The sequence below is a fragment of the Battus philenor genome, unplaced genomic scaffold (assembly GCF_028537555.1).
Source record: "Battus philenor isolate CCGP_79_NKW_IND1 unplaced genomic scaffold, ilBatPhil1.0.hap1 SCAF_9, whole genome shotgun sequence".
Lineage (NCBI taxonomy): Eukaryota > Metazoa > Arthropoda > Insecta > Lepidoptera > Papilionidae > Battus > Battus philenor.
The window spans coordinates 15471454-15499310 of record NW_027181759.1 but is presented as its reverse complement, the minus strand read 5'-3'; the positions used below and the strand labels follow the sequence as shown (position 1 = coordinate 15499310).

Genomic DNA, 27857 nt, shown 5'->3' with positions numbered 1-27857 from the left:
AACGGCCACACGTTCACTTTACTTACTTCACTCGTATCCAGTTTCACTTGCGGCGTTTGATCTGCTGATCAATCGGCATCTCACCGCAGCGTTTCCAGAGATCTACGTTGAAGACATTCTTAGACCAGTATTTACCGAGAATACGTTGAAGACAGTTGTTAAAGAAGACTTGGTAAAACATAATTTAAAAGTTTAAACTGCTATAATTTTGAATGTAAACCTACCGCGCAACTAACTGTGGTGTTTAATCCTTAGATAAAAAAACAGCCGCATCCTTTGCACAATCATTCGTTTCATTTATAACAAAATCCGCATCCGCTTATGCCGAGTTATAGAAAAACAAAATCAACACGCGATTGACAAGGTTATGTAAAAATGTTGAAAAATATTTTTATTTTAATTCAAATTTCACTATGTGTTACTTTCTGTAAGTATATTTTAAATTATTATATATTTTTAAATGTTTTTAAATTGCTTTAGTAAAACAATATCGTATCAAATGTGTAACAAATCAATATGTAGTATGATTGAAGATATGTGTACAAGATTTAAACAGGTAAATGTATCTAAAATCAATAGTTTTAGAAAGACACAATGCTTAAAAAAAGGATCAAAATTCAGATTACTTAAGACACGTATCTTTGCACATTTCAGTTGTGCCAGAAACCATTGCCTGTTGCTTTTCAAATAGAAAAAAAAAATAATAATGATTAAATAGTAAGGAAAATTGTATTCGAAATTCAAATTACTACAGATTAAAATTAATTATTGTTTACTATCTGTCATTGCAGACTTACACTTATACCTATTATATATATATAAATATATATATATATATATATATATATATATATATATATATATATATATATATATATATATATATATGTATATATCTACATATGTATATAAAATATTTTTTATATATATACACACACACATATATATATATATATATATATATATATATATATGTGTATATATGTATATAAAATAAATTAGATAGTAAGAAAAAGTGTTGTCTTAATTCAAATTACTATATTTTAATATTAAAAATTAGATTTCATTCTTCTTTATTCTACAAATGTCTTAACACTTTGTAGAAGATCATCATGAAAAATAAATTGAAAATTACCTTATCATATAACTTATGACAGTCTTTACCATCACATCATCACAGAATTATTGTACATATATGCCGTTAAAATACCCTTTAAGATCCAAAAATCTTCTCATTAGGAAACAGTCTCTCTTCTTCTAGTAAAGTATATCTTAGCTCTTCGGATAATAGTAGCGTCATTCCTCTTATTCTAATTAAGAATCTGTTGCTCTCCTTCTTATACAGAAGCATCTACTCTTTCTCTTCTTTTAATTAAGAATCTCGTCGTTTCAACCCATAGACGCCTACTGCAAGTCAAATACCCAAAGATATTGGTCGGGTTGGCGATCGCAGTGCGATATTATGGCACGCAGAGGACGCTGCTTCCCAAACTATGTAAACTTCTTTGTTACCTGTGATAATCCTGTATAATTAATGCATAAAGTATGAATTATATAACATTGTATCCCAGGAATCGAAACAGCGACCTACCATCTCAAGTCCCAGGCCTTTAATTGTGGGCTGCATTTCTCAAAATTAGGAATCTGCTGTCTTTCTAATTAAAAAGTAGTTGTACTTCTTATATCTAAGAACCTCTCAGATTTTCTTATCATAAAGCAATTGCACTTCTATGATTAAGATGGTTTTAGCTTGTTGTTTTAGCTAAGGAGGTTTAGCTTAAGGCTAAGCTTATAGGTTTAGCATTTAGGTTTAGTTCTTATATATATGCTGTATATATGTTATATCTGGATTAAAAGGTATCTTTCAGTATGACTAATAGTAAACAAGAAGTAGACAGAAGATACAAAGGTGCAAAACAACCTGTAACAAAATCTGGTCTCTAAAGGAAATTCTAAAAAGAGACAAATGAAGAAATCTATATTCGTTATCTGTCTTCTGCCTAGCTTATTGTATTGATGCAAGTCATGGACTTACACAGCTAAAGTAATAGAAAAAAATAAGGCAGCACAGAGATCAACGGAGAGAAGTATAATCAAAATAAAGAAGATACATAGAATAACTGATGCTGTAACATGGGCAATGGACAATTGGCTGGTCATATCTCGAAGATTAAAGACAATAGGTGGAAACTAAAATTGACTCATTGGATAGGACCATCGGGAAAAAGAAATGTCAGCAGATAAGCAAAACAGAGAGGTGATGATATTGTTGCAAAGTCAGAGCACAATTAGATGATTCTTGCTAAAAACAGAGAATTCTAGAAGGTGAAAGAGGAGGTCTTCACCCCAACTGGATCTACATCAAAGATAAAACTAACCATATTAACATTATACTAATAAGTTTATTGTACTAACAAGACTAAATAATATTTGAAATCTGAACTATTTTGATACGAAAATAAAAATATGATTTCAATTGAAATGTATGCAGAAGTGTCTAATTCTGTTACTGGTTATTCTTTTCAGCTGAAAGTTGGGAATATCGGTACGATTATAAATATTACCAGCAAGTAGAGGGTTGGCTGAAAGTGCACCGCGTACCAGCGGTGTGGCACGACGCGCGGCTGCGCTGCCAGCTGGAAGGTAATGCGATGTTTACATTGCTTGCAACACACTTAGAGTTAGTTATGATAAAAAAGGGAAACGGTAATGTATTATTCATAAATAGTATTGTCGTGCAAGCGATCGACGATCATTGGGGCTGAAAAGGTTGCAGGAAGGCCTATACTTGGCACTGGGCGTCTATCAACTATCGTGATGATGACAACAATGTCGTCTTTTTTCAGCAAATGAACACTTTGATATTACAATGTAATATAATTTTTAACCATATGAGTTTAGTGCTTGATCCATTAGATGGGTAATTCCAGTTTAGACGCTCTTAAAGAAGAAAACAGTAATGCTCTATTTTTTTATCTAACAAAGTGAGTGCCGAAAGAAGAGAGATAATATGACAGCTAGATAAACGTAAAGACAGTTTGATCTTTTTTTAAATGGCCCCCATTAATGGAGGCTTCTCGTTCTTCCATCATACTTTTGGGGCAGGGATACAAGCCTTCCTATTTTCAGCCTCTCTTGCATCTTTCACAGTTTCTCTCTTTCTTTTCTCTACATTTACATTACATTCACGCATCGTCTCTTATCCCTCGTCACATTTCTTAAATTTTTTTCATTTCCATTTTTCTTTCCTTCAATTTTCCCATTTTGTGCTATTTTATACAATTTCTTCTTAAAAGTTTCCTCTTACACGGTTTGGTTACGTTTCATTACATTAATTATTATTTTGTAACAATCTTCTTCTGCCAAAAGGGACGCTATGATCTTACCGAGTTAGTTCAGAAGTCCTGAAAAAGAAGGGGATTATTCCTGAAACCATTGATTTTTCGTTATGACGCACCACACAATTCCTTTGCCAAAGCTTTGACGCCAAAAAAAACCATCATATTCCGCACCACGCCTTTAAAATCTTTACAATAAATAAATTAATAAATTAACTGGTCTTACAAAGGAATATTTGTATAGTTCTAAAGAATTTAAATCCGCAAACAGAACCACCAACGGTTACAGTGATTGTCTGTATATATAAAAGATTTAAAATTGTGATTTTTTAGCTTATTTGCTGTCAATTAATGTATTTTACATTCCATACAAACTAACAGGTTTCAGAACTAATAACGTAATAATAATATAGTAAGAATTTTTAAAATTAGAATTACTACAAATAATTTTTTTTTATTTTTACTTTTCACTATCTGTCATTGCAGATCATATTCTGCCAGATATTATTGGCCAGTTACAATCAAATATATAAAAGTAAATTAATGTTTAATGATTTTTGCTACCAGATTAGCTATATGTTCCCAATTTTAAATCTATTACACTTATGACTATCCTAGGGATTTAAATATGTTCGTATTATTAATTTTCATATTCCAGGTGCCGTGCTCGCGTCTCCCACAAACGCCCGAATCAGTACCTTATTGGAGGCGGTTGTCGCTGGTCATTTCCCTGGTGGAATATTTACAGGAGTACATGCTACTTTCTCCAAGGGAGACTATTATTCCGTCGATGGTAACGATTTAAATTATTTCAAGAGATATGTTTTTAAAAATTATGTTTTAAAAGCGGTCGCGAGATGTGTTTCTTCATGACATATCTCTATTTTGATATTAAAGTTTGCCAAAGTTTCAGCCCATTAAAAATACTCAATTTAAATAAAAAATCTATTATTGATACAGTAAATAATGAAAATAGTTTACAAAGACTCTATACGAGAGATTTCCTAACTCTATGAAGTCTAATCTCAGGTCCTTTTTTAGCATCTGGTGTTTATATGACAGAAATGACGTTACTATTTTTGAAGTTATGGTATTAAAAATGTATACTATACATTTTAATATTTTCAGGTATTCCATTGGGTAGAATGCCCATCAAATGGGCTCCTGGAGAACCAAACAACGTTGAAAACAGCGAGGAGTGCCTGGTGCTCAGTTCAAATGGCGTCAAAGATGTTAAATGTACAGATGTACATCCTTATGTATGTTTTAAGAAAAAAACAGGACCCATTGTCCACACTGAATGCGGTACTATAGACCCGGGTGAGTGATATAATAGGTTTTAATAGAATGTTTTTTTACCTCACATCATATATTTTCAATTGATCATTATGAATGTGTTTTTATTAAAGATTATGTGGAAGATATACATATAAGCGATTGACAAATAGACCATTTGTCACAATAAAGGGTCTAAAACTCTGACGGCATTTCTTAACAATGGTTGAAAATAGATTGTTGTAAAATTTCGTACTTGTCGAAATACTCTAACAACTATCGAATACACATTACTCTAAGTTTGTATATGGAAATCTACTTGACGGAATTTCTTAACAATTGTCAAAGAGAAAATAACTCTAAAACTGTATGTCTGTATGAATATGTAAATAATGGGATTTATTAAAAAGACTCGATTAGAAATTGCTGTGAAATTCCGTACAAATATCTACTTGACGGAATTTTAAAAAAGGGTCGAACAGAAAATAGCTCTAAAACTTCGTAAACAAATATTCTTGACAGAATTATTTAACAAGAGTCGAATAGAAATTAATGTAAAATTCCGTACCCAAATCAACTTGACGGAATTTTTTAAGAAGTGTTAAATAGAATTTACTTTTAAATTCTTAAATCTTTTCACCTTCACTTTCGAGAGCAACAGTTAATATTTATTTCAACTCCTTTTTAACTGCTTAACTTATCTTGCAGAATATAAACTGGACACTAGAACAGGGAAGTGTTATAAAACGCACTACGTGGGCAGACCTTGGTCCAGAGCCTTCATGGCCTGCTCAGCTGAAGGCGGGTACCTGGCCGTCATTAACAGTGAGATCGAAGCCACAGTTCTGAAGGACGCTTTTGCTAGGTACCCTGATTCGAAGATAACTGGTGATATCAGAGATATAGCCTCCATCGGATTTCATGACTGGAATGAGAGAAGAGTGTGGACTACTATACAAGGTTTCTTTTTTTATTTGTATCCCCCTTACACGTAAAACGAAAGAGACCTGATACTACCTCATTTACTATTTTTTTTATTATTTATATGTTTTTGTTAATATGTTGTTTTTACTATATATACGTTAAATTGATATTTTTCTCTTAAAATTAAACAGACCAACAATTTCTGTTTGTACAAAGTCTGTATTAACAGATAATAAACGATGAATAATTTTAATATATAGTGATTCGAATTTTAAAAACTATTTCTTTAGTTACTGTATTGTTTATTATTTCTGAAATCATTTAATTCTGCATCGGATGTACGTACCATATATTAATTGGAAACAAATGAGATAGATATACTCCTTTAAAACAATTACATTTGTAACCATTCAATCCGTATATAAAGCGTATATTTACAATCTCAATAGAAACAAATACAATGGCAGCGACTATCTAACTACCGTAGTAAGAATTCAAATTTTGAGTAAAAAATACAAATAATTAAAAAAAAAAATACTTATTAGTATCAATCATCGTAGTGGCCAGCAATATGGAGCGTTCTCGCTGGCCCACTACTTCAGGAAAAAAAGGTTTTATATCTTATGAAATATTTCAGGGCAATCTATTCAGGAAACCGGATATACGACGTTTGAAAACGGGCAACCGGACAACGCGCCAAACGGAGAATACTGCGGTAGCATCTTTAGAAGCGGTAAACTGAATGACCTTTGGTGCTACAGGAACGCACCCTTTATCTGCGAGAAAGAGACAGACAGTCTCCTTGTCAACGATTATGATTATTAAGACATTCTATTTCTCTCTCTAACACGATAATCTCCTTTATTACATATTCACTTATTATGTTTATGATGACACAAATAAATCTATATTTTACTAAAATCATTATTATTGACGAAGTTTTATTTGGACTGTATTATCATTGCTTCCGAAACGGTATTTACAAGCCAGAGACTTCCTTTCTTCCTCCTTAAGATTGACATTTTTAATATCCTCTTTTTTTATATTTTGAGTAAAATTTCATAGAAGCACATTGGCAAATTAGTCGCTCAACAAGCCATGGGTAGAGCTATGCTCCAGAATTCTCTATGAAATCAAGTCAGGAGATTCTTTACCGGAACAAATTAACCGACATATCGGATTGTCAAATTGAATTGACAGTGGACAGCTCACATATCGCGTAGACGAGGAAGCGACTGTAAAGGTGGTACTTACTAACCGTCTTATTAGAAATCCAAGAGTAGTATATAGCCTTTACGTTTAAAATGTTAAAATATATGATGAGATACTGAATTTCTTTAACAAAACCTTTTAAAAATACATTGACGTTGCCGCATGGTAAAATCGCTTGCAGTTAACCTAGAAACTTAATCGTTGAAGATAGCATTCTATGTAATTGGTTTTTTTTTTCGCGCCGACAGCACAAAAAAGCTAGAGTTGTCACTTGAACCGCTTTATACCGCTGAAACCGGCGGCAATGTATGCATGCAATTTAAACAATTTGTTTTTATAACCTACATTACTGCCGTGACATACTTTTTGAATGTGTTGCTAATGATATCATTACCCACAGCCAACGTCATTTTCCACGCTGTTATTAAACTTGGAATAAATCGTTTTACATAACTGTGTTAAATTCATATACACATTTTTCGTTTCATTTAATTAGTTTTCCAGTTTTATTTGTACTATTATATGTCACTTAAAGTAAACAGACTCACGCAGCATGCATTTGTTATTATATGACGTAAATTTAATAGTAAATTCAATTTTCATTTAGAATCCATATCATTTATCTTTAATAAATTCTTATACAAGGATATCTGATTCTAATATCCGATCGACATACGTGTCCAACTTAGCAAAATATCAAAAATAATAATATAAGTCTTAAGGTTTTTAAGTATGACGTACTTAGTATGATATTCTTCTTAAAATTCAAATCTTCTTAATATATTTTAAAATATTAAAGATCAATGTGATATGTACCGGCTAATTCTTAAACGAAAAAAAAACAATATAAAGTTGTAAAAATATAGACAAAAATAAAGACAATACATGCTATACATATCCAGTTATCAAATTAATCAAATTAAATATATAATCTAATAATTCGAACATGAAATTACAACCAAATTGCATATTTAATAAAATCATAAAGAACTCTATTGTTTTTAACGACTTATTAAGACACACTTAACGTTAATAAATATTTACTACTACTTGAGATTATAATCGTAAAATACAACATTATTTACATTGTATTATTTTGCAATAAGAAACGATTTTTTTTCGTTTCCAAATTTTTTCAAATTTCTGAACGGACGAGGAAAGAGCGCAATTTTTGACTTCAATTTGACATTTCATTGTTTTGTAAACTTTGTATCGATCTTTTAGAACTGCTTTATAATTAATATTTAAGCTCAAAAATGTCTATGAAGAAAGTGTTCACCTTGATTTTTATAAGGAAAGAGGATCAAATATTATTAGGCTGGAAAAAACGTGGTTTTGGAAAGAACAAATGGAATGGTTTCGGCGGTAAATTGAAACCAAACGAGACGATCAAAGAAGCTGCAGTTCGGGAGTTAAGAGAGGAATCTAGTTTGTGTGTTAAAACAACAGACTTAATGAACGTCGGACATTTAGAGTTTACATTCGAAGGTGACCCGGTTATGATGGATGTTAGAGTATTCTCGGCGACTGCGTTCGAAGGCACGCCGGCGGAAACTGAAGAGATGGTTCCCAAGTGGTTTCGCTGCGATGAGATACCTTTCGGTGATATGTGGCCAGATGATCGTTACTGGTTTCCTTACATGCTGCGTAACAGGTTATTCTATGGACGGTTCCACTATCAAGGTTACGATAACATTTTAAATTACACCATCAAGGAACTTGAATGTATGGAGGACTACTATGCTAAGAGGAAGTAAATCTTTATATTAAAAATGCATATTATAATTAATATAATATGCATTTTAACCTGATTAAGAAAACTGAAACAACATATCCATCTCAAAGATTAAAAATATAAAAACAACCATGCACAAGCATATAATTTAATAGCTGAGTTATGAAGCTTATGTAAGATATAAAGTGCCTTAAAACATGATGCCAAAATATTTTAAGTAATGAATAAAGATATATTAATGTAGCATTTGTTTTAAGAAAAGACAAAACTTGAATCCATTTTAATTTGTTTTATTATTGAATACTTAATGCTTAAAATGTTTTACATATACCATATTTTTATTTACTTTACTATATCAGGTCTTACATTCTATATAATCTTCTAGCTATGCCAGTGACTTTGTCTGCATTAAATTTAAAAAAAAAAACTATATAAAAGAAGGTTATGTTACTCCTTATTACATCTACCTACCAGTATAAGTTTTGTCAAAGTCAGTCCTATTATTTGCAGAGATTAGCCAGAACAAACAGACTGACAAAAATTTTAATAATTGTAGTTTTCATATATTTACCATATATTTATATGTATGCAATAAAAAATGGTTATTTTAATATTACAAACAGACACTTCAATTCTATTTATTGTACAGGTCTTTTCTATAAGACTACCACATGAGTACCTATTACTGTAATATATCATCTAGTTGGCAAAATAATGTTACTAGATTGTTAACTTAGGTTTCATTGGTCCTAAAGAATTCTATTAAGGTACTATCAAATCACTTTTCTTTTAAACTTGTATGTTTAGAAGTTTTTCCAATTATTCTAGTATTCATCTCCATCATTACTTCAGCTATAGATTCCTACTGCTGGACAATGACATCCATAAATTGCATAATAGGATCATTTGGAAGTGGTTGGCTCAATCTTCTGACATCCTTAATTTGTATAGATAACTCTAGTATATGGATTACTTGGATTCCGTGAACTTGTTTTGTTGAAGCCTTAACAGCCAACAAGGTATCCAGGGATAACTTTACTTGAATTTTAACGAAAAGAGAGAGAGAATTGTATATAAAAATGTAGAAAAATATATTGATGATATGTTTGGAACACCTGGATGTTATATGGTTTCGTGAAGCAGCAGAAATAATTATCATTAGTGACACAAAAACAGTAAAATAATTTGGAAATAATACATTAGATATAATGTTTCTATAATAAATATATTTGTTATACATATTGTACTTAAAAAAAAATAAAAGTCTATATTTCTATTACTCCAATATGAACAAATGCTGGCCGCATAGTTGACTGACATTTAGACTCTATGGCTAAAAGGTTCTTCACTGGAGACTGAAACTGCAAGCATAGTATCTACCCTCAAGTTGAACAGAACCTTTTTAAGGTAAAAAGATGCTATATGCTAGCCATTTACTAGAGGTCCTATTGAAAATCTATGGAGGAGACACATGTCCAGCTGTGGACAATCTAGAGCTGAAATTATGTTGACTAGCATCATTAGTTCTATAGACCTTTGACCCCTCTAAGAGTGAAAGCTTTCTACTTCTGTATCCATGTCCTGTTCATGTCCAATGTCCATCACTGACCTTCTTCTTGTCTTACCCATTCTTCGCTTCCCTGTGCCTGCTTCTCTCTGCTATGTGTATCTCAAAGTCCATTGATTGTGCCTGTCACATGCTTCAGGACTTAAACTAGTTTAGTGCAAGTCCCTGTTGTATTAGGGGGACTGGAAAGTAATGTTGTTTCTATGTATGTTGATATTTGATTGTCATTCAGTAACTCATGTACTTGGTAGACGTTGTATACTAGATGGCAAAAGGTTGTTGATAACCAAGGTGAATACATTGTTCATTAGAAATAAAAACGTGTTAATTTAACTTGAGAAAGCGACATTACTTTCTGGTTCCCCTAATAATATACTGCAAATTTTTTTATGTCTAATTTTTTTGTTGTGTATATTCATTATTTATAGCATATTTTTTTCCATAGCCATTTGAAGTGATTGGACTTCTTTTTATTTGATCCTATTACTAGAAGTACAAGTTTAGCAATGATTTAGAAGACTCGTGTAACATGCAAGTACCTATTACAGATTTATTTAGGTGTATTACAATTTTTTAAATGAGATATGCTCACATAAATCCTATTATTATTAGTGGCAGGTATTAAAGCTGAAAAGGGGGTGAATGTATAGCTCATTTGTTCAGAAAAATCTTAAAAGCTGTTACACTTATCTCCAATCACCCCTATAAAGTGATGATCACACGGGTCAATAATTTCAGGCAGTACAAAGTATACAGGGGCAGATACTCTGGTAATGGTCTGCTTTTGAGTACGGCTGTGTTTCCAAAAGTGGGCACCACGCCCCACAGGTGGGCAATTCAAAAATGAAGTCGACATGAATTTAATTATTTCGCTTTAATATAAAAATTATGTATGTTACATACGAGGGTGGATTGAAAAGTACTCGGCCTAATCAAGAAAATAAACACATACTAAATCAGTTACATTTTTATTTTTCTACATAATCACCATCAAGCTCAATACACTTTTGCCACCTCCCCTTCCAAGCATTTAGACCGTTGAAAAAAAATGATTCTTCCTTAGAGTCAAAATATTCGTCTATAGCTGCTTTGACCTCGTCGTTTGTCGAAAATCTTTGACCTCCCAAGTGCTTTTTTAGGTTAGGGAACAGAATGAAGTCTGATGGTGCCAGATCAGGTGAATACGGCGGATGCGGTAACAGTTCAAAGCCACAGTTGTGAATTTCAGCCATTGACTGTACTGACGTGTGAACACGGACGTTATCTTGATGAAACAGGACTTTTCTTCTGAGCATTCCTCGACGTTTTTCTTTTATTTCCTCTCGTTAACGACGTAGTAAGGTGCAGTAGTAATCAGAGTTTATAGTCTGACCCCTTTCAAGATAATCAATCATAATCACACCTTTCGAGTCCCAGAATACTGAAGCCATCATCTTATTTGCCGACAAAATCGACTTAGCCTTTTTAGGGGGTGGTGAACGGTGTTTTGTTTCCGGTGTACAGTAATGAACCCATGTTTCGTCCATAGTAACAAAAAGATTCAAAAAATCATCTGCATCAGCTTCAAATAACTCCAAACAGTCGCGTGAAATAGTCAATCGCGTCCTTTTTTATTCAACTGAAAGCAGTCGCGGAACCCACCTCGCAGACACCTTGTGGAAACCCAACTCGTTGACAATGATGTTTTGAGTTCGTTTATAAGAGATGCCTATAATCTCGGCTATCTCTCTAATTTTTAATCTGCGGTCTCCCATTATTAAATCAAGTACTTTTTTAATATTTTCGTCAGTAGTTGACGTCGAAGACCTTCCAGAGCGGGGTTCATCTTTCACACTCTCTCTACCACGCTTAAATTCTGCTATCAATTTTTTGACGGATGAATATGATAGAGCACAATCGCCTAATGTACTGACCATGTCATCATGGATGGCTTTTGATGATAGCCCCTTCTTATGGAGGTACATAATGACGGCACTCTGCTCGATTTGCTCCATTCGCGGAAATTATGTCCGATTACTTTGTTATTAAATTTATAAAATCCCAACTAATTATTGCACACGTTTCGAACTTCACACAATGAACTAGTCTGAACTGAACTAAATAATTTGGGTAGATTTGATTTTTAGAATTGAATGGATCTGTGTTAGGCCGAGTACTTTTCAATCCACCCTCTTTATAATTAATGCACTTTGTGCAATGTTATGTAAAATATACGTAACATAAAATAAACACGAGACTGCGTCTCTCAGGTTTTTACAAGTTCAAAATGTATTGCGACCACAAAGCGAATACCAACATACTACAACTTACACAATTTTATAAACATATATTATAAATTTTTTATGTATATAGTATGATGTAAGTAAATAGGTACTATCAGTGTATGTGTTGAGATCCACTTCGTGGGCCCCCATTTTCATTTCATGGACCCCCAAATTTTTTTTCGCTGACGTAGACCCCTTGCAGGTTGTCATAGACCCCTAGGGGTCGATATAGACCACTTCGGGAATCAATGCTATAAGTAATACTATAAAGAATTGATTTCACCAATTAACAAATTATATAAAGAGTGAATAAATATATAAAGTCAAGGTAGAAGACATCAAGGAAACTAAATGTCTAAATAAAATATCAAAACTTAATAATGACTAAAATAAAAACCAAAAAGCTGACAGGCAGATATATATCAATTCTTTTTTACTTGCAAACCGATAATGAACTTACAAGCTACAATTGCTTCCAACATAAATACGTATACAACTTTCTGCCTGAACCAATGAAGCTGTGTAATAGTTTGCCGTACCAATTAGCGAATTTCAAGACTATGATTTACAGTTATATTGTTGTAATTAGTTTAATTGTTTTGATAAGCAGAGCATTTGAATGTTAATAATTATAAATATTATGACGTACTGTGTGTTCTGACTCGAAATATAACATCACTGGTTCACAAGGAGTCCTTTATTCAAAAATCAGATGGTCACCCTATTTTAACACAGAGTATACACCTATCCCCCGATTTACACGGTAGATACGTTCCTGAGAAAAAAGTGTAAATCGAATATTAAAAATTTTCAAGTGAAAACCGTGTAAATCAAAAAAACTCGCAGAAAATGCATAATTTTGCTATTCAACAGTTGCGGATTTTTTCAATAATTTTAGGTGTACACAGAAATAAAAATAAAATGCATTGACAAGTTATAATATTTAATATATTACGGAAAAACTGTCTTTTTATTTAATTACAATATACATTAAACAGGAGAATAAAAAATAAATTACTCTCATTTTTTATTTCGGAATCGAAGGTTCGAATTCACTTTCATCACTCCAAGTTATTTGTGCCGATTCGATGTTTGAAGTAGAAATTTTTACATTATGAGAGATGGTAATAAAATCGGTTATTAAAATTAAAAAAAAAACTTATTTGGAAAACCGTGTAAAAGCGAAAATGTGTAAAACGAGTAGGGTGTAAATCGGGGGATAGGTGTACTTACGCTTAGTCCAAACTACACTTCCAAATTGCTCAAGAAATCACTGTCCAAATAACTTACCAAATAGTCAATTTATATCACTGATCGTAGATCTTAATCTTATAACTCGAAACACTGAACTGTCGACATGAGAAGTTCACCTATTTATACTATGGAGAAAGTTCTAGAAGTTCGAGATAGTACTCGGTTAGAATTTCCGAGAACCGCACACAGAAATCTATAAATAGCTTCAAGTTTGCGCGTGTTCATGATCCTAGGGTTCCGTGTTTATTGTTCAGAGGGTTCTGTAACTTGTGCTTTGTAACAATATTATTTTTATCAACACGTTAGTTATGTTTTACAACAAATGGAACAAGTAATAGTAATAAATTAAACTAGCAGATATTGGGATTTTACAGTTGGTAACACTGTCGACTGTCGAAGCTGACTTAGCATGTTTTGCTGACATTGCGACAACGCTTTTCTTCCGTCAAGACCATTTTGATAAGCGAACCGTCTGTTGTGCATTCATTTTGAAATATTGCGTTCTTTTGTCCTTTGTGTGTACTTAATATAAAATATATAACATGATGCATAATCGTATAAAGTGAATCGTATATACATAAGATTAAAAGTGTAATAAAAATGGATATATATCTAGTTATTTTAAATATTTGTTACGATATATAATTATAAAAGTTACAATCGATCCATGCATTGTTTTATAAATTGGTATGTTGTTTTGATTTTACAACTTTCTCATGACTAATAATATGTATAGAATTAAAGGCAATATGTCTGCCTTTTATCTACATAATCATATTAGCTGGTAAACGTCATCTGGATGGCATAGACCTCCTCCATCCTCCAGGATCGTCACAATGACCGGTCTATGATGCCAGGGGGGCATACCCTCGCCACGTCTACCTGTTCGCCTGTCGCGAATCCTTAAGGATGGCTGGATGGAAGGCTTAAGCCCCAACGGCCGCCAGTTTCACGAGCGATGCACCCTGCTTATGTCATTTCAGACGAGCAATTCTTCGAGCTACATTGCTATAATTAGTTTTTCGGCGGATCTCCTTATTTCTCTTATATTTTGGTAGGACTAAAAGGGAGCACGTGGAGCTAGCTGTCAAATAAGTATAAGTAATAAACAGCGGAATAAAAAAGCCGAAGCCAAATCAAATACTACCTGTCCAAATCATGTCATAATATGATATAAAAAAAAACCAAAATCATTATTTAATCTGTACGTCGTAGCGTTTATTTTTAATCTGTCAAAACAAATTTAGCTCCGGATTAAACGAAATCCTCCATCATAAGTTAACGTCACGTTTAACCCTGTTTATCCTGTAGGTGACACTGGATTTGTGATTTGACGCTTTTGACGAAAAGATAAAAAAAAAACGTAATCATAATTACAACCTGAATTTTAAAAAAGTAACCAAAAGTATTACAGACAGGAAAAAAAAACATTTCCAGATAACAGCCAGGAATCGTCTTCGATGAATGGTGTTATTTAAATTTGAACAATAACATTTATGAAAAGGAATAAAAAATTAACAATAAAAATGTAATGAACGCACTTATAGCCCATGTCAAGTAAGAGGTTAGAATGTGACATTTGAAACAATGGCGATACGTAGCAAAAGTAAGAAGAGTGAAGTAAATGCGGACCGCGCGTAGCATGCGACTCGTAGCTATCTTCACTCTTATTCGATTCGTACTCAGTTGCCACGATAGATGGCGCTAGCAGCAACATCATGACATTAAGAGATAAGTCATCTACAAACCTTTTAAAAGTCTCACACTAAATGGTCATATCTTTAGTAACGCAAAGATCGCACCTACATTACGCGAGCGTTTATTGCCTGCGCCGGCGCATCGGACAACTTCGGCTATCTCCGGCCGCCGCACGCCATTGTTAGTTATGCTCGCGCGCTAGACGCACGCTTCTTGCTACTGCGATTTTTGACAACTCATTTACAACGTAATAAGCCTTGCATTATATTCCTTCGCTTTGTCATTAAATATTATTTCTGATATTAAAAGTTTTTCTTAGACTAAAATTAGTGTTTATCTCTTCGTATCTGTACTGTGCTAATTTCCAAATCAAACCGTTTAATAGTGAACTTTATTCTTTATTCATTCTCATACACCTATCGAACTTATTAGTTAGTGAACAAACAGACATTAACTATAGGCTCTTTTAATAGACTATGGTAACTTATTTCACAGATATACAACAAAATTATAAATTCAGCAAACCGTTGTTTCTTCAAAAAGAAGTTTCTAGAACTATTCGCGGAAGAAATAGTCTTTCTAATATTGTAATATAAAGCTTATGTATTTATGTATTATTCTGCTAGTCTGGAAGGCTTTTACAGCTTGATAGGAAATGAATTCATAGAAAAGCAGGGTCTGTGACATTCCTTCAACATTTATACTACTAATTATCCCTTGAATGCTACAGAATGTTTATAAGGCATTATGTTCGCCATTACACGATTTGTGGACACAGTAAGTTGAAAAAAAAAATGTAAGTTACTCGTTGAGGAACTGTGTTGTAGACTTAAGAGATAAAGAGAAAGCACAGATTCATAAGTAAAGATAAATTTATATTCGAGAATTCGATTTTCGAATTCTATTTTCCATTAATAATGTTAAACTGTAAGCGATTCTCTAAACTATTGAAGCGTGAACAAGGTTATAACTGGGGCGGCGGCGTTTGAAATTCAAATTAACTAGTGCTGACGCTTTCTGTGACATTATTTGCGGAAATCGTCTGAAACGCTTATTCAATCCACCGTTTTATTGATGTGAACATATTCGTCAAATAAAGAAGAAAGTGAAGAATAATAGTGAAGATGGAGCGATAAGAAAAGAATGTATCTCAGTAGAATATTCTAGCAAACATCAATAAATCAACGTGTTATTGGAATCGTTCAGATAAAGAATAGTTCTTACTGTGTTCTCGACAAATCAATTATATAGATTTAGAGGCTTTGTTCGGATTTGGGCGATGAGTTACAATCCGAGTAAATATCTGGTTCTTCTAAGTATTGTAGCCTGTTCAACTAAAACCAGAGCTTGAATATATTCCTAATCCACAATCAAGTAATATGCATTGAACGCATTTCAACATTAGACGCGATCAAGATGACCAAAGGTAAAAACACTCATCTATTTTGATTAAATTTTTTAAAGGAACTTCAAAACAAATACATTTAAAAAACTTTTAAGTTACACGGTTTTTTGATGCCCATATTTTGGTGGTTGTGGAAAAATAGGTACCTAGTCCTCCATATTGGAACGGCGTCCATCTTGAATTTTAAATTTTGACATAATCATCGTGTTTTACTAGTGTAGCCCTTTCATTTGATATTCATATTGAGGGGGTTAAGGAAAAATATGTAATCCGCCATTTTGTATCGGCGCCCATCTTAGATTTATAATGTTATTGATTTTATTATATTGTATTGTCATCTAAATTAAATGTGTGTACCGAATTTCAGATCAATCTGACAACAGGAAAGTGCTTAAATTTCAATTTCTAATTTTGACCCAAACAAATTCTGTACGGGTCGAACTAAATAAAACCGTTTAATATAGATCGATCGGTGCGCTTTTTGATACACGCACTAATAACACTACCTTTTGTAATATTATAGCCATGGGTGTATAAAGACATTGGATTTTGCAAATACAAACTAATTCAACCATCAAGTATATCTTGCGTTAACAAATAACCTTTCCCAACCCTCAAATAACCTACACACGAAACACCTATACTGTTTTAGCACACGCCTTCGTTAAACAACCACGTATCTAATATCTTTTATAGTACCATCGTTTCAGATGAAACTGTTAGAGTTACTAGGCAAAAAGCGCCGTCTTTATTGGAATAAAAATGAATACACCTATCTCCCGATTTAAACGGTAGATACGTCCCTGAGAAAAACGTGTAAATCGAAAATTAAAAATTTTCAAGTCAAAATCGTGTAAATCGAAAAGCTTGCAGAAAATGCATATTTTTAGGTGTACACAGAAATAAAAATAAATTACATTGATATGTTAAAATATCATCAATTCCCAGCCATCATTTCCCTCCAAAGTTTCCTGCATTAATTCCTTCTGAATTTTACTTTAATCACAGCCGTTAATTTATAATAATCTAAATTATGCACTCGCTTGTAATTTACGAATATGGAAAATTAAATCTTTCTGAAACTTTTATGCGAAGAAATACAGGCACAGTGTGCTTGTGCAGCAAGTCAGCACATAAGTTTGGGATTCCCCGTGAAATGTGTACACAGCACACGTGTTCAATCACAGTAGCATTTAGAAGAGTGCGATAAAAATAAAAAAAAAACTTATTTGGAAAACCGTGAAAAAGCGAAAACGTGTAAAACAAGTACCGTGTAAATCGGGGGATAGGTGTATATTACTTATTCGAATATGGTGTAGTGCTGTAGCAGCTACCATCTACCATGCGGGGGGTAATTCGTGGCGCATAAGTTATGTTTCTGTTGCTTTTTAGCTTTTGTTCCAAGTATCGTCTATCAACAAGATTATTTTGGCTGCAGGTTGACAAGCGGCTAATAATATGACATACGCAGGTTCAAGTGGCAGCTACAAGTCTAATGAATACCGTTATATAATCACTGTTATTTTTTTTTTAATATATGGGCAATGCGAACAGATATGAATGTGAGACGTGGGTCACCAAAGATATCTCGCGTCGGCTCCAAGTCTTCGTTAACAATTGTCTTCGACGTAATTTCGGCGTATACTGGCCTGAGAAAGTCGTAGATATAGTTGTGTGATCTGGAAACGCCGCCGTGAGATGTCGATCGAACAGCAGATCAAACGCCGCAAGTGGAACTGGATAGGTCACACGCTCCGTGACCTTGATTATATACCGAAGCAAGTTCTAGAATGGAATCCACGAGGAAAGCGAAGACGTGGCCGCCCAAAGCAAACCTGGCGGCGGACGATCACTGCAGAAGTGAAGGTACTTGGAATGACGTGGAGCGAAGTAAAGCGAGGCCCAAGACTCTGGCCCTCTGCCTCATCTTGGGGACGGAAATAAATGATAATGCGAAGAGAACAGCTCCATAAAAACATGTAAAATATATTTATATACTTAATGGAATTAGGCGTTACCTCGCGGAAGTCCATCCTAAGTAAGAAAAAGACCAATATTTAGCCACTTCCGCACATGCAGTGTGAGTGTGAGAGTGCCACTCTGTGTTTGGCACTAATCGGTGTAACATAGTTCCTGAAGATGCCCCGTGGAGGGGTGAAACACGTGTTGAGTAATTTGGCGGTGGCGGTTGTGTGATTCGCATTGTTTGCCGCATACGCATTTATCAGCGGGCTGGCGGGCGGTGCAATTTATTGCACGACTACCACTGCATGTGCGGAAGTGGCTAAATATTGGTCCTTTTCTTACATATATATATATACCTTTAATATAAAAGAGAGAAGCTTTCTAAGTTGTCCGTAGAGTGGCCTCAAGTTAGTTCCGGAATGTTCGGTCGTGGTTAAACAAGTTAGAGTAGCGGTGCGTCGACTGTTATTACATTACCGGAGGAAAACCCTTTTCCACGAACGGAACGTACTGAATTGTTTTTATTTTCAATGTTTATACTTTGAGAGAATTCTTTTTTTGGTTTCGTCTAATGCTTTTTGCTTGTTCCCATCTTTCTTTACGGGGATCACATATAACTGAAGGAACTATTAAACCATACTTATTTACTTACATTCACGTAGCGACTAAGCGTATATTTTCTATACCAGTGCCAACAGTTTACTTCTTCTTCTCTTTCCTAATTCTAGATTCTCTGATGGACTTAAATATAAAATTGTAGTTGGTAAGTACGTACGTTTTGTTGTATTGAATATACAATGAAACTTACATTTATTAGGTATAATAGACAAAAATTTGCTGTAGACTGCTGTCTGTGAGCTTCGACTGGACCATAGATAAAATATAACAAAGATAAAAATAAATTATACAACATTTGAATTTTTTAACAGAACTCTTATTGATCTTTTACTGCTTATATTTGAAAGTATGGTATTGTTTGTAAACACACTGCAACTATTGATCTCTTTTATCATAAAAAATAATTTATTTGAGATCTTCTCATAATTAAACTTAAAAAAAAAAGTTTTCTATACCAGTATAACGAGGGTATGTGGCTAAAGAGCGAGGCGGTCATCTTTGTCCGTTGAACAACAGACAGCTTCGTGCTGTATAACAGTGTCCATAATGTGGTGGTAGCAATATCACGTCACACACGTGCGTGTATTACACGGACGAGACTCAAGACGCGATCGCAAGGTTCATCGATGTTGCGAATACGGCAACCGCCGCACAGATACTAGCGCACAACCTGATGATGCCAATATGGAGTAGGGATGAGGAAGTGGTCGCAAGAAACATTATTTTAAAAACTAGATATTGTTATGGCGTCGTTAAAAACGAAAACAAGACACTAATGTTAAAAAAAATATCATAATAATTATTTATCTTCAACTTAGTTTTAAATTGTTTACATTTTAAGTTAGTAAATAGTTCAAGAGACAGTAAAATAAAAAAAACACTTACTTTTTAAACTAATTTTCACTTTTTAATTTCTTGGTGACCAGTTCTTCGTTTTATTTACATTTCATTAGATTCCACATTTATTCTAAATTATTTTTTTTTTGTCGTCAGCTTTTCTTTAACTTTTTTATTGTACTATTTCCTTGCTTTTCATAGAGTCCTTATCCTTAACTACCTTCTAAGCGCATAACGTCTAATCCTATATGTCTATATCAAAAACTACTTTAATCAAGAGACGTATTATGGGTTACATTAGCTAGAAATTTTTATAATTAACAAGACGACTAAAAAAAGTAAAAACATCCGTAGCAGTTGTTTTAAATTTAAAAATTACTTTACAATAACGTGATTATATCTGCGTTAAAAAAAATATCAATTCTTTACTAGAGGTTCTAAAATTAAAATTAAAGATAGTGATATTTATTATAATACGCAAGGATTATAGATAGCCAGTTACTCAATCGTTGTCATAAAAAAAGAAGAATGATTGCAACAAATATTTTAAATTTCGAATTTCCCCTCCACATTGTTTACGTTGAACCGTTAATGGAGCGCTCAAAAGGTATTCGTTGACAAAAGCCTTTTGAATTTGGTTCCGCACATTATTTAAGTCCGCACCAGACGTGAGTATAATGACAGAATATTTATCAAAACTCTGAGACAGACAAATGATAAAACCGTTACATCGGATTTCCAAATATTTAAACGTCATTGTGATTTTTTATCTGTACCTAACGTGGTTTATATCAGGCCGCTCAGGAAGTTATAAAAAAAAGTTATATATACGGAACGATTATAGAATTGTATTTTATTTCATAAAAAGTAAAATAAATTAGTTTCTGTCAATTTTCGAAAGATGGCGCTAGCAGTTGTATTTCTCGTGCACGGTTGAATTGTGTCACATATTCGCAAATGTTAGAATGCTAGCCCGCAAGACATTCTCACTCATCTCAGGTAGTACAGAACAGGTAAATCCGTAGAGCTAGGGGGGAACCATGGTTCATGCTATTTAATGAAATCAGGCGTTACCTAGCGAAAATCCATCCTAAGTAAGAAAAGGATAATATTAAGCCACTTCCGCACATGCAGTGATAGTAGTGCAACAAAGTGCACCGCCCGCCAGCCCGCTGATAAATGCGTATATAAAAAATACAAAATAACGCCTGATTCCATTCAATATTTCGTATCTTCACCAAAAAAGCACAAGTCACCTAGATATATTCTAAAGTTTTTCTTTCTCATATTTTCATTAACGTTCGTTTAAACATAATTTTTTAAATGTAAATAAATTTGTAAAAAATAGAATGTTCGTATAAAACACAGGGGAAATTTTTACCTAACCTATTATCAAGATTTTTCGTATTCAAAGTAAGTGGAAAGTTTAAATGACGCACGTATAGAGCATTTCACACGTATAAAAATGTAAAATGCATTCAATCGCAAGCCCTATAGGGTAGAGATGGTACAACTAATATAGTTGGTGCAGAAGGGTAGATCAAATTTGTTCAACAAATTAGCTAGGCGACGGCCGGTGGGTTCCGTCAATTTCCTATAATTATTGGACGGGGAGCAGCTAATTAGGTTTTCTCGCATCTCCGCAGGCGCTACCATCGCGCCAATCTCATTTGTGTTCGAAACTCCCGCAAGGGCGGACGTGTCTGCATAGTGCGCTTGCCATATTTATTTTAAAAAAAGAATGCATTTAAAAAATCAACAAACGCTGACCATTTACAATCGGTTCTATTGTAAATCTGAAACAATTATGATATACAAAAAATATTGTAAAGTAATTTATTATGTTTTCATGTCAAAATATCTGTATAATATATAACAAAAAAAATATATATATATTAAACACACAATTAAGGTTTAAGACATACAAACAGAGTTTCGCTTGCAACTCATTCTAATTAAACAGTGCATCTTTGATAGACACTAACATTCACTTTAAAAGACACGATTTCTCAAAGATTATAATAATATACAGGATGATTGTTGTCTAAGATTTCAAGGGGTGAATTTATAGATCATTTGTCAGCAATCTTTGAAAGTTTCATACCTATTTTAAATCAACTTGTATAAAGTAATCACTTTGAAATATATAGTAATCTATGTTTTCTATTTGATTGCGACAGGTGAATAATTTATAGCAATGTCTACAGGGACGAATAGTAAACAATGATTAATTTGAATGTGTAGTAATTTTAATTTTAAAAATTATTTTTGTAATTATTTTATCAACACATTATTTCTGAAAGTGTTTTAGATAAGATGTAACACGTATTTATTACTAAACGTAATACAGTTTACCCCTTTAAAGATTTTATACCTATTCCTGTAGATCAGTGATTCCCAAAGTGGTCTATATTGACAACCTGCAAGGGGTCTACGACAGCGAAAAAAAATTTGGGGGCCATGAAATGAAAATGGGGGTCCACGATAGTGGATCTCAACACATACACTGATAGTACCTATTTACTTACATCATACTATCTCATCAAGAAGAAGAAAGGAGGTTCAGCGCTGTTACCAATCTCCTAACGAAAAAAAGAAACAGACTGGACATCATTAGCCGAGGAGATTTAAGATTAACCCTTACAAAATTGACGCCAAATGTTGATAATTTATTATTAAAGCATCAGGTTCATCCTTCTCACTAAAATATTGACTTATTGCTTATGTTATTTTATTTATAGCTTATTTAATGTTACGTATATTTTACATAACAGATACAAAATTTCATTTTGAGTAATTTTAATTTAAATTCAATTAATAAATGTATACATTAACATGTGTTTTTACTTTAAGTTTTTAACACTAAACTTCACTACAGTTAGAAATTTACAGGAAATCAATATCAGGTAAGTAGGGGGTCTACCCAACACGGAAAAACATGGCAAGGGGTCTACGACACAATAAAGTTTGGGGAACTCTGCTGTAGATATTTTGTATGTGCATTTTGAAGAGTGCATTGGAGTTACACCGAATAATTCCAGCATTTCCTTTCTTCCATCGGACAACAAGACGCACGGATTAAAGAGATACACGGTTGAAATCCTTGCCACTAGCACTAAGCGTTTTGCTAACACTTTTATAGCCCGAACAACCAAGAAGTGGACCAATCTACTCCTATTTCTTAAAAATATCTTCAAAACTAGAGGGAATAGGTTTAGGTTTCCTCTGGGTCAGGATGTATCATCGTCATTCTTGAATATATATATATATATATATATATATATATATATAAATATATTCAAGAATGACGTTTAGAAAACTGATACACGAATGAACGTACATAATATATATATATATATGTATATATATATATAGATGATATATATATATAATTAATTATTTGACACACATTACTATACACACACACACATACAAGAATACTTACATATACACATGTACACAAGTAAATATTTATATATATATATATATATATTATGTACGTTCATTCGTGTATCAGTTTTCTAAATGACCATACCAAATAAATTTAAAAGACTAGTCTAGCATACGTAATTAGCGTTAATGTAATAAGAAGCGTGGAATAATCAGATGTTCAGACAGAGGACTGTGGAATATTAAACTTAAGTAAATTTACTTAATATTTTATATTATAGGCTTCGTTTACGTCTGGAAAATTCAGTAGAATTTTAACAATTTGGTATACGGTTCACGTAAATCATTCAACCTACATTTAGATGAATACATTTTTTAGACTCGATTATTTTACCAGATAAAATGATTTTGAATTATATCTAGACTTTACATTTCTCGAACTTAACATTTCAAATAAACTAATTTAACAAGTTTTTTATTTATTTACACTTTTTCCTTGCTTCACGATATACATACATCGTGTTTGTTCCCACATTTTCATTCCATGATCACAATTTTACATTACATATAAAAGATTTTACTACTCCTTTTTAAGTAATACATTGTATTTCTAGTTTTACAACAAACCTTTCTTCTTTTCAGCCGATGGACGATCATTTCAGGTTTTAGGCTTCGTGCAAAGATTGTCACGATTACCGCTCTTGCGCAGCCTATATTCAGCGACTTTTACTATGTCTTCGGTCCACCTAGACACCTGGAAAGCCTACTTACGCTAAGCAAATTGAATAAACTTATTCTCTTACTGTAATACAAATGAAACATAAGAAAAATGTTAACTAATTTCTGGTATGAAAAGTGATAAAAACTTTTTAATACACCTATCCCCCGATTTACACGGTACTTGTTTTACACGTCTTCGCTTTTACACGGTTTTCCAAATATTTTTTTTTGTTTTAATAACCGATTTTATTACCATCTCTTATAATGTAAATATTTCTGCTTCAACCATCGAATCGGCACAAATAACTTGGAGTGATGAAAGTGAATTCGAACCTTCGATTCCGAGAAAAAGAATGAGAGTAATTTCTGACAGTGATAAAGGATAATAAAACACCTTTGGTTTTATTTTTTGTTCTTCTGTTTAATGTATTGCAATTCAATAAAAAGATAGTGTTTCCGTAATATATTAAATATTTTAACTTGTCAATGCATTTTATATTTATTTCTGTGTACACCTAAAAATATTGGAAAAAATCACAACTGTTAAATAGCAAAATCGTGCATTTTCTGCAAGTTTTTCGATTTACACGGTTTTGACTTGAAAATTTGTAATTTTCGATTTACACGTTTTTCTCAGGAACGTATCTACCGTGTAAATCGGTGGATAGGTGTATTTCAAATTTGGAATAAATTTTGAATTTGGAAAACAATTATAAAATTGTACGCAGGCGAATATAGTGTGTCGCTCTAATTAAACTCCGGAACACGCCGGCCGTTTTGGACGGAGCTCAAACTTCTTGCGCATCTAAGGTTACATTTCAGCGTCGCTTCAGTTTCAAAACTTCAGTCTTCATCTTTCCGAGGACAAAGTTGGACAACGGTTTTTTATTCAAAAACACATCGTTCAAGCAAACTGCAAACTATTGTAATTACTTTTATTTATTCACAATACTTTGTCTACATTTACAGCGATCACTTATTTACATAAATATAAGATTATTAGATCAAATTCAAAAAGAGAAAAAAAAAATTGACGAAAAATGGTCGGTTTTTCTGAGTTCACTTTTCTTCTTCAAAAACCGCCGCGTCTACCGGCACGTGATTTCCACTTGAGAACCTTTCTGCCCCAACCTTATTAATTACACGAGCTATGTGGTCCGCCGGCTGCCAATTCAGACAAGAAATTATTTGGGATTTGTCGTTGATCTTGATTCTTCTGCGGATCTCTTTGATTTCAGATTCAGTGAAACACCGAGCTTGATCCTCTCCGTTTATCTCTGGGTGACATTAAACCTTCTGATGAGACCCGTCATCTTGGATCCGTATGCCATCACCGGCAACACACGTTCACTTTTACGTCTTTAGTAAAACAGCTTGACAACCAATTGAAACGTTCTTACGTTTCATTGTCAAGGTGTTTTAATAAGATTTATAGCCTTTACACCCATTTCCAATCATAAGTAAAGCGATCACACTGTAAGATGTTACATTATTTTCTACCTGTTTTCAAGAAAAAGGTTAAGAACCATTTACTAGACCTATAATTATCTATCTCTTAGTTCATTTCTTTTTCTTCTTGCTTCTTTCTGAGGCAAGTGCAATCGAACCAATACTGATCGAAGTCGGTTAGATGTTTTTATTTATTATTGTATTATATTTATAATACGTATTAAACCTTTTTTATTATAAGTATATATGTAATATACGTATGTGTGTATATTTAAGTATGTATGTCTATGTATGTTTATATAGAGAACTACCCTTTATAAGTACTTTTATCTTTTCCTCACTTTGGTTGTCTGTAAGAGATTGCCTTGTGTGATAAGACCACCTATTGTACTTTTCTATATATTATTGTAAAACTTATTAAATGCATCTTATCGTGTACAATAAAGAATATTAAATTAAATTATTCTTTCCAAATAACTGACTGCATCATTATAATATTAAAAAATGTATAACGCGCTCTAATAAGAAGCCATGAGACCAAAGAGATTATAGGAGCGCTTTTCATGATAATACATTAGGTAAAGTGCATTAAAATATACATCATCGTCTCGAATTATCATAACAAAGGGTCCCATAAAATTCAAAGGTTTAGCTGTGTGTGTGATTTTTACCGAGAACCCATTACCATAGCAAGAGCACGGGAATACGTTTTAAATTTGTTCATGGTAAAAAATTTCGTGATAACACTAAAACGATATGAACAAATATGAAGGGTGGTATCGATGACAATAAAGCTGGTGATGACGGCAAGAGTTATTTAGAAGGATGTGATGCAGGAGGAAATAGTAAAGAAGATATACAGAAGGATATTAATAAAGAAGATGATAAGAGGGTGATTATATACAGATGTAAAAAATTTAAGGCTGTAAATGTTTGAGTCATTTATCAGCAAAAAGCTTTAAAGCTTTTTACACCCATTTACAATCATCCTGTAGAAATTGATGACTCTGATAACAGACTAACGTTAATTTATTAACAATATTATCAAACCAAACTGACACTAAAGCAATTTTTGTTAGAAATGTTAATGAAAGATATCGTGAGGAAAGACTGAAGAATAATAAAAGAGATGAAGTATGAAAGAACAAAGTAAAATGAATAAAACTATTTAGGCAAACAAAGTCTCTAGGGCGAGAGCTCTTTTTGGGAGAAAACAGAGGCCATAACAAAAAGAAAATTATGATGTTACTTCTCTACAACACCCTTATCCTTAGGTTTAACCTACATCTCTTATAGCACTAACTTTGAAAAATCATTTAAGCAAAATTGTCCAAATACTAGATGCACCTGTTTCGCGTGATACGCACTAGCTTTTGTGGCTTTCTTCTTCTATTTTAGCGGAAGAGAGTCCACTTCAAGGCATTTATAGCATTTTTTGTAGGCTTAGTTTCATGAAATAATTTTTTTTAGTAATTTGTAACATGCCAAAAAATATTCTGGCAAAGTTTGACTGTCTACTCAATCCCCTGCGGTTTGAATATATTAAAATGATTTCTTAGCTGAAATCTATTTAGAGAACAAAATTATTTAAGTCGAATTTCAAATTTGTCAATATTCTAGTTCTAGAGATATAATGATGAGTCTAAAAATATCGTATTTTCTTAATACATATTTTTGACTAAATTCCAATAGTCAAAACATTTTTTATACAAATCTGGATTGTCATCTACGCCTTCAACAGGAGTGAAATCTAAGCGGCAAACTTTATATGCAATCTCACGTTCAGTGTAAACATCGTTTCTATCTATAACTTCTCTCTCTTTTCTTTCTTCTGAATTTTTGTCTCTGGATTCTTTAACATCGTGTTTACCTTCTCCTGAATCTTCTTCTGATGTTTTATTGTAAATGTTAACACATTGATTTTTATTTTCATTCTCTTTATTGTTTGTGGTATATTTATCTCTTCTTTTAACAATTCTATTTTGTTTTTTATCAAAATTTTTAGTACTTAGTTTCGGATTATCTGTGATGCTGTTTTTATTGGATTTGTTACTAACTAGAGATTTCTTTCTTAAATACACCGAGGACATCTCGTTTTCAAATCAAATTTTATCTGATAGGTTAGAATTTAAATATCTGTAATAGTATAATAGTATATTAACATTTGAAGTTACAAATCACTACATTCAGTCAATGTTTTCGATTG

At 32.8% G+C, this 27857-nt stretch overlaps 2 protein-coding genes across 2 annotated transcripts; both read left to right on the top strand.

The window, feature by feature from the left end:
- Nucleotides 1-372: 372 nt before the first annotated feature.
- Nucleotides 373-6453, top strand: LOC137932279 (C-type mannose receptor 2-like). Its single transcript, XM_068775884.1, has 6 exons — nt 373-427; nt 2527-2643; nt 3997-4131; nt 4467-4658; nt 5322-5573; nt 6175-6453. Exons 1-6 carry the CDS (start codon nt 376-378, stop codon nt 6360-6362), a joined length of 936 nt encoding a protein of 311 aa, XP_068631985.1. The 5' UTR covers nt 373-375; the 3' UTR covers nt 6363-6453.
- Nucleotides 6454-7957: 1504 nt separating this feature from the next.
- LOC137932441 (oxidized purine nucleoside triphosphate hydrolase-like) lies at nt 7958-8507 on the top strand. Its single transcript, XM_068776058.1, has one exon. The coding sequence runs from the start codon at nt 8006-8008 to the stop codon at nt 8504-8506; it is 501 nt and encodes a 166-aa protein (XP_068632159.1). The 5' UTR covers nt 7958-8005; the 3' UTR covers nt 8507.
- Nucleotides 8508-27857: the final 19350 nt, after the last annotated feature.